This window comes from Athene cunicularia (genome assembly GCF_003259725.1).
Source record: "Athene cunicularia isolate RWA chromosome 28 unlocalized genomic scaffold, athCun1 chr28_part1, whole genome shotgun sequence".
Taxonomy (NCBI): domain Eukaryota; kingdom Metazoa; phylum Chordata; class Aves; order Strigiformes; family Strigidae; genus Athene; species Athene cunicularia.
In genome coordinates, this window is record NW_020799139.1 from 632,523 (window position 1) to 641,171 (window position 8,649).

An 8,649-nucleotide genomic window follows, 5' to 3' on the forward strand; every position below is an offset into this window, starting at 1 on the left:
AGTTGGATGTGAGTTGGTGACATTTTCTGGTAGAAAAGGAAATGTGAAGGGAAAAAACCCAGTAAGGCACATGTTAAATGAACCAGTCAAGTGCAGACAATGGAAAAGCTGAAAAATGGATATGGAGGAAAGCATTTTGCGGTGGTAGTTATTTCTCACTGCAGTTCTTTATAACTTTCCAGATGGGAGATTCATGACCCTAGGAAGAAGTCTGTATCCTCCAGGGTTTGGCCTGCGGCAGCCCATGACTCACTCGCCTGCCAAGGTTTGGCAATAAGCTGAGAAACAAGCAAGACAGCAAAATGCTTGTGGAAACAGCAAAACAAGAGACAAATTAATTAATTGCTGGAAGAGCGAAAAAATAAACCTCCGTGCACAAAGGGGCATGGAGAGAAGGTGAGTGAGAAAAGGTGGAGAGCAAGTGCTCATGTCACTGAGGACTCCAGAGGAGCTGGCATCCCAGGCAGCCAGCTCCATTCCTTTTCAAGTGAAACAAATTCGGGATGTCTGAGTCTTAAAATAAGGTGAGGTGGGTGGACACAGAAGAGTTGAGGCTCTACCAGCCATTCCACCAGCAGCAAGGTGGTTTTCCCGGGGCCCCAAGGAAGAAAGAGGATTTGTGGATCTACATTGCCATCTAATGGCAAGGAAGAGCTAAAAGCTTTCACTGTGGCCCAGAAACGGGCTATAACAGCAAAGTAACCGAAGAGGGGATGATCCCTACAGATGATTGTCCTTTGGTCAAATCCTTCTCTGCGACTGAATGGGTCTCACTGGTGAAGGCAATACAGCCAGCCCAGAGAAAGGAAGGGTCGCCAGAGTCTTGGGATAGAAGCTGCTGATTCCTCCTCTTCTGGCATCCTCTCCCCTCCATTCTGCATTAGCCAGGAATGTTAACATGCATTAGGATGGGATTTGCTTTCTTCTGGTGTACTAGATACTGGCAGTGAGACAGACTTCCCAAGCAGGTGCATGTTTCAGGTGCCAAGTGAATTCTGACATCCTATTCAAAACAGTGTCAAATTCAGCGCCTCAGATGTTCAAGACCTTGCTGGGAAATGCAGATAACCAGGAATATTTAGGCACAGGAAGAGTAGATCTACCATTCTGGTCACACCTAGCCCAGTACCTTGTCTTCATCTGTGGTGAGTAACGGATACTTAATGAGAAGGTATCAGAAAGAGGGTATTACAGATGGTTACTGCCCTGCCATTCCCTTCGTGCTGGAAGACAGCCCTGCAGGGAGAACCCACAAAGAAAAAGAATTCAGTTAGATGTGAGAGTTTACATATATTGTCATTGGAAAGGAAATGCCAAGAAGAGACAAGTTCAATGCTCATTCTAGTGCCACCCTTGCTACAGCGTGCTGCTAATGATACACCATATCATATAGTTTCTAGACCAGAATATTTACAAGGGAGAGTGGACTATTTGGAGATACCTACATTAAGAAACTGGAGGAAATTTGGTAAAGGCTTGAAAACAGCTTCTTTCTGCTTTGAAATGTTTCTAGCCTTGACACATGCAGCTTTGCGTATGAAGAGGAGTTGGAGCTCGGTCAATGTGAAGGAGAGAAAGGTGATCTTTTATGACCAGGAGTTTAGCACAGAGGAGGAGCTGGGGGACAAACTGGGGGTTTAAAGTGTTGGGCTTTCCCCAGATAGTGAAATGGGACATGGTGTGGGTCCCAGCTAACTTCTGGAATAGGGATTGAAAGCACAGAAAATTTTGAGACCTGCCAGATTTCAGGCCACAGGTCTGGCCCTCCCCAGTCTGTTAAAATGCCTGCTGCAACACGCTTCCTATGCAGCCTGCTGCCAAAGAAATGAGCACACTCTTGAACAATCCAACTTCATTTCCTTCTGGTATCCTCTCATATTTACACACCCAACCTTGCCAAGCCTTGGTAGGCCTAAACAATCCCTCTGGAAGAAAAGGAAAAACAAAGGAACTCCTACAGCTTGTAAAGCACATTCCTGCCCACCCCCACCACCCAAAAAAAAAAAAAAAAGGTTTTGAGTTTTGAGGGCTCTTCTTTCTCTCTTGATCACTCACTGTTTCCCAAGCTAATGAAAGCCAGAGGCTGTGGGAGTGACAGGATTATCATTACTGAGGGACCAGAGTGAATATTTCAGGTATTTCTCTCCAGTTCGTGAAGCAGGGAGGGGAAGAAGGGAATGTACCGGGTTGAAGGGCTACACAGGGTGACATGTACCTTGATGTTCCTTTCTAAATGTGGCTCTGAGTCATGCTACGGAGTTGATTAGAAAAATTATCTTCCTGCAGTAGAAATCCAAAGACAAAATAGTCTTATTCAGCGTCCACTTCCCCAGCCCTGATTCTGAGCCTGCCCAAGCCTGTGGCAGGAGGGGGGCTGGTGAGCTGGCTGGAAAGCCACTTCCACTCCTCTCAGTAATCAGAAATTATGAAGAGGCTGCAAGAGCAGCCGTAGAAACGGCTTGAAACATGCACCTAAGGCTACATGCAGCTGTAGTCCCAGGGAGAGCTGTGCACGGTCTTGCGTCTGCCTCCATCACGCAAGTTCCTACATGTGCCAGGTCAAACGGGGCTAACGCAGTCCTTCCCCCCTCCGTTTCCTCCCCCACTTGACGTGTTTCCAAAGCAGCGTTCCAAAACCTGCTTCTTCTGAAGAAGAGCTACAAACAGGGCCTGCGACACATCCACCCCTCGTGGCATGCAGGACCACAGGGTGAAACACCCCTGCAGGGTCCGGTCCAGCGGCGGGATGCCAGCGCCGGCGTGATGGAGGGAGGGAAGCCCCGAAGGACCCATAAAACACAGCCAGCCGGTTTGAACTCACCGGAGCAGCACGTGAGTTGGACCACCGGGTTGCAGCCAGCAGAAGAAAGGTGTTCAGTGCTCCCACGGAAGGTAGCAGAGATCACCACGGCCACACAGGCTCTCTGGAGAGGGACCTGCAGCATGACGGCGGCTGCCCGGACCCCGTGTGTCTCCTCGGGTGCTTCAGCACCCGTCTGTGGTCACCAGCACTGACCCTAACAACAACCCGGGGCTCCACCATCAGCCCGAATCCCCCAGATCCCTGCAGCAACCCACTGCCCCCGGCCAGGGCTGAGCCAGCAAACTGATGGGGCAGGAGGGCAATGGGAAGCGCAAGCCACGGTGGTGATCAGTACGGGTTATTAGTTTTTAAGGCCATTTCTGCAGATTCAGCGGCACTGTTCATTTAGTGCCTCACCCCTTAAACCTGCTCCCAGGCTCAGGACCCGCATGTTTTTATCTTTCACTGTTCAGATCATTAGAATTGGATGAAAAATGGCCGTGAGGCCACTTTGTTGCAGCAGTACCTGTGGGCCAGAGAAGACAAATATGTCCATTTCTGGGGGGGGAAAAAAAGACACAATTATGTGAGGCGTGCTGAAGAGCACAGGCACACACCAGATCAGGACGAGCCAACACCGGTTTTCCAGCAAACGCTCAATTTACAGATGTTAAAAATTCCAAGCGTTGTTTTATATTGGGGGGGGGGGCGAAGAAAAAAAAAAACAGAAAAAAACAAAACAAAACAAAAACAACAACAACCCAAAAAAACACACAAGCGGCTGAACCTGGGGTTATTTAATTGGAACCTGGGGTTATTTAATTGCCGTTGATGAGGGAGGGGCCCGGTCGCGCACAGCCCGCTGGGAGGTGTAGTCCTGGTGCGCGCCGCCATCTTGGCGCCGCCACCACGGAGCCCCTCGGGGCGCGTCCTGGCAGCCATCTTGGGATGGGGCGGGGGCGAGGGCCTCTCCGTCAGGCAGCGGCTGCGGGGGCTTGAGGTCTTGGGGTTTGTAGGGGAGTGAGCACTGCTTTTATTTTGGGTCGAAACAGGAGTAAATCTCTCACAAAAGGCAGCCTGAGAAGCCTTGCAAGCGCTCTGACAGGCGTGGTGGTGCTTTGGGGATGGTTTGTAGGGCTATGGGCTTGCTTATGGGTATTGTGCCGGTGTTGTCTTTGTGGCCATCCTACCGTCATCATGTTTAGCTAAATAAAGGGCGATTTTTCCTTAGAAGTCTCTCCTGAAGGTATTTCTGTGCTATGCCTGCTTACTCCGGAGGATGAGGGAGTTCCGGGGTCTTGTGCTGAGCCTTCTGGTACCCCTCCTGGCTGGGGATGCTGCGAGCACTTCCGAGGGACGGGCGGCCTGACAGGGTTTGTGAGGGTGTGCAGAGAGTTGGGGCCGTCTGTGGCCTGGGAGGGCGAGAGCAGAGCAGGGGTAGACTCTGGGAGGAAAATGTCAGGGGGTGGTTAATGGGACCTGAATTTGGCAAGGAAGTGGTTTAATATGAGGGCACACAGGTCCTCCTGTAGCAAATGCTTTCCGTCTGCTCTGGCAGGTGGAGTAAGTGAGCCCTTGCTGCAGTCAGGACAAAGCAAGTGTCAGGGCTTGTGAAGCTAAGCGAGAGCGTATGAAGGAAGAGGGCAGTTGGGGGTATGAGGATGTGTTTTATAGGACTGTGAAAGGAAATAGGGCTCATCCCAAGGCCACTGGATGCTTTTGTTAATGTCCCTAGTGGAGCTGCTCCTGATGCTCTTCCCAGAGCCTACTCTTGCCTTGCCAGCCAAAGAGAAGGTGACTCCTTTGTACAGCAGAAGAAATAATTTACAGTGCTTATCAGACTGCAACTTCAGGTGTATTGTTCAGTTCCCTATGTATTTAGTGAGTGAAATTTCAAAGACGGACTGAATGCCTTTGAGCCTGAACTTGGGAGCTAAATTTGACCTCTATGTTTTATACTACTACAGATTATAGCTAGTTTGTTGACTTATTCAGTGCTTATTTTCACAGCAAAAAACCTCCTGTCTTGTAACATACCCCGCATCATTTTATAACATAAATTTAGCTACCTCTTAAGTATAGGGTTTTTTAAATGTTATTTTGTGCATGCATTTATTTTGGAGTAGTCCAAAAGATCCTTCCCTTTCCTTCATTAGTCTTATGCAATTATTATAAGAAGCCAGGCCATCCCCACAGATCTGCTGGGCTGTTTAATTGCTCTGCAGACACGGAGGGGTGCTAATAAGCTTTCTTTCAAGCATGTGTTCATATGTCAACACTTTTGCTTCAGTCAGAAGCTTAAAAATGGAAACAGTTTTCTCTTTAAGAAAACAGGACCCAAATAAGGAGATGATGGAGTGGTGAAGATTCCTCTAGTGAGTCTGTTCCAGCTCATTCCTTAGAAAGGCTCTGTATGAAAGATCAGAGAAGAGACCAGTAGATCTGGGTTTTGTCCAGGGGTCTCTGGGTTTAAAGCTCTCTACAACCACTTGAGCTCATTTTCCCTGTGACTTGGCTGGGTACAACTTCTTTCTCTGCCCAAGCTGTTAAAAATCTAAAACTTTACTGTTCGGAATTCTTTCAGTAGCGCGACAGATACAACCTATCCTTTAGCAAAAATGGAAGCTATCAAGAAAAAGATGCAGATGTTGAAGTTAGACAAGGAGAATGCCATTGACAGAGCAGAGCAAGCTGAAACAGATAAGAAGGCAGCTGAGGACAAATGCAAACAGGTAAGTAGAAATAAAACCACTGATTGTGTATGCAATATGGAAATAAGTGTAACAAAGTACTGTGTTGCAACTTTCTGATGCAGAAGGGAAAATAATTTGAATTTGTTTTTTTCTGTTAATATTTTGAAGTCTTTCACCTTTTTGTGGTGTTACGCTCATAACTGCCAGGGTTAGGTATTCTCTTTTCAGCCATCTGAGTCTCTGTAAAATTAGCACTATCCACAGACTATTAAGAGTACTTTGTCTAAGTTTTCTTGAATCTCGCATAATTGCCTTAATTTTCTTGTGCTTGTGATTCCATGGAAAAGGCCTTACATACTCCAAATCCGAGCTGTATACCTTGAACACCTGTAGACTGGTGTTAATACCTCCTGAAGAGTCAGCTGTGTCTAAACATTAATTGCGCCTCGCCTTGAAGAGAATTAATAAAGTTCACTGGAGTAGTCCTTGGTATACAGAGTGCCCCTTAGAGGTGCCAGCTGTGACTCAACAGTAGGCATGTTGTATTATTTTTTTTGTTAAGAATAATCAGAAATATCTTCATTTGAAAGCTCTTCTTTTAACTGAATTTTAGTGATAACGTTTTCATGTTATTTTGCTTTTTCAATGTTCTTTATTCTGTGTGTCTACCTTATATTTGAGCTGTGGTATTTTCAGAACGATGGTGGAATGCAAGTTGACTACACTCAAGTTTCTTATAGCGCTTCTTGTAAAATTACCATGTCTTTTCCTTTTACATTCTCTCAATGTGGCTGCTTCTACTGCATCTTCCAGACTGCTATAACATGTCATTAGCATTCATTTGGCCAAATATTTCTTACATTCAAATTCAGTTTGAGATCCTGGATGATGTAACTGAACTTTCAACTGATCATCTGTGTAGCTAAAGCAATAGGAAAAAAGTTTCCAAAAGGTTCAGCTGCTGCTGTCTTCCCCCTCCACCCCCAACAGAAGGAAAAGTGCTTGTCCCTTCTGTGTCATTACAGTGAGCTTCAACGAGCTGCACGCATCGCCCCGTGTACGTAGTCCCTGTTTGTTTTCTGGCTTCAGTGGTGTTGATCAGATGCTGTTCTGTTGGGCCCCAGTTTCCCCAGCTAATCTTTCTGCACTCGGTAACAGCCACAGCAGATTGTTATTCAGAGCAGTTAATGGTGATGGAACGCTTAGTCTTCCTTTACATTTAGTTATCAAAGGTGATTTCCTACAGAGTGATGAATGACAAGCTTGAGGGAATTTTCAAGTATCTATGTAAGGGTAATACACAAGAAAAAGCTAAAAGAGAAAAATCTTTTGATAGTACTCTTTTCTGAATTGTTTCAAATTTTTCAGGGGTGGGTTTTTTTCTTAACGTGGGCACAGTACTCAAGTAGTGATTTTAATGTTATACACAAAATAAGCATCACCTCCTTCATCCTGCTTGCTGTCCCTCTGTTAAAGCATCCAGGCAAGCATATGTGGTTCTCTCACACTATCTGGTTACTCTAAGTAAAAGTACAGTAACATAACAACGTTCAAGAATGGCACATTACCAAAAATGTTGCTAAAGCTATCTTTGAAGCTAGAGTGAAGAAAGTCAGTGCACTAAAACACAAACTATTTTGAGTGAACTATACCGATAGACTAAATTTGTGTGAAGGCGGAGCTAAATGGTTAAATCAGTTTCTCTACCAACTAAACTGTTTTGTATTGCAAATGAAACGGAGCAGATGGGTTTGCAGGCACCCTTATCAGCAGCAAGCTTCCTGATAATGTAAATTCTTCACAGAGCATGAGACAGTTTATCATTAAACAGTCTTCCAGCAGGGTATAAATAGCACCGTTCTCGAGTACAATATGGATTTATATGGTATGGAGGAGGGAGGCTGACCCTCGTGGTAGGATGGAGCGTACCTTGTTGGCCAGCAGTAAGTCAGGGAATAATTCAGGTTGGAAGGGACCTCTGGAGGTCATCGAGTCCCACCTCCTGCTTCCAGCGGGCTGGACCCGCTCCCTCCTGCTTCCAGAGCATCACATTTGGCTTGAAGTGTCTTGAACAACGTCAAAAGATGATTAGGGAACAACTACTCGTTTTTTCTAGCTACACAGGAATTAAGTAGTTTCCTAGTAAACCATCAGGTAACAGTGTTAGAACAAACACAAGGACATAATTTTAAAACATTTATAATTATGCTGTAGAATTAACTGCTGCAGGGTGTTGTGAAGTCCAAAACAGAAATGAGGAGAAAAAGGGCTTATACAAAGTTATGGATTAAACCGGATCCTGCGTGTGCAGTGGCAGGGAATGTTGTTCTGGGGATGACAGGTTTTTAATGACCTTTCCCTGGCAGCTGCTACTAGTTAGTCTTAGACTACTTGCTCCAGCAGAACTTTGATTTGGTCTTTTATGACTCTTGTGTGTTACTAGTTAACTACTAGTAAAGAGAGGTTATAACCGTATTAAACTGTCACCGATAATGCATCAGAATTCTCACTTTGTGGTTGTTTTTTTTTTTCTCTCTTGAAAGGTAGAGGATGAGCTGGTAGCTCTGCAGAAGAAGTTGAAAGGCACTGAAGACGAGCTGGATAAGTACTCAGAGGCTCTCAAAGATGCTCAGGAAAAACTAGAGCAGGCTGAGAAGAAGGCCACTGACGTACGTACCCAGGGCCAATCCTCGCCTGTAACCGTGCTGTGTGTATTTTGCAGTGTGTGTGTACCCTCCTGGTTCCGAGAACCGCTGAGAATTCTTGTCCCGCGGTCCTTTGGGGGGTAGGAGAGGCAGCGGGACGGTTCAGGTACGATGGGTCTCCAGCCCCTTGCCAAACCCAGCTGGGGCGGCAGTCTGCGGGCACCCAACGTGCTGCCCCCGCCAAGGGTTCTGGAACGGGGCGGGGAAGCGTTTTCTGGGCGGGAATTCTTTCGGAAAGACGACATTTCATTGAATCGAAATAAACCAAAGGGTGAACTTTCAGGGCTCCGCTGTGGCGTGAAGGATGGAGTTTGGCTTCAGCCACATCGCGGGGCTCCGCCGCCGGCCCCGGCTCCCAGCCACACCCCTTCGGTTTGCTGCCAGAAGGGTTCGGTTCAAGCAGGACCCGGCACCAGGCGCCGGGGTCCCGCAGCGCCCCGGGGGTCCC

General features: G+C 46.7%; 1 protein-coding gene across 1 annotated transcript in view; it reads left to right on the forward strand.

Moving 5' to 3' along the window:
• Nucleotides 1-208: 208 nt before the first annotated feature.
• Nucleotides 209-8,649, forward strand: part of TPM4 (tropomyosin 4) — a 14,220-nt gene continuing 5,779 nt past the window's right edge. Inside the window, exons 1-3 of the mRNA XM_026865043.1 lie at nt 209-396; nt 5,388-5,535; nt 8,040-8,165. Of these exons, the coding sequence (XP_026720844.1) occupies nt 386-396; nt 5,388-5,535; nt 8,040-8,165 (285 nt within the window). The 5' untranslated portion in view covers nt 209-385. The remainder of the gene's footprint in view (nt 397-5,387; nt 5,536-8,039; nt 8,166-8,649) is intronic.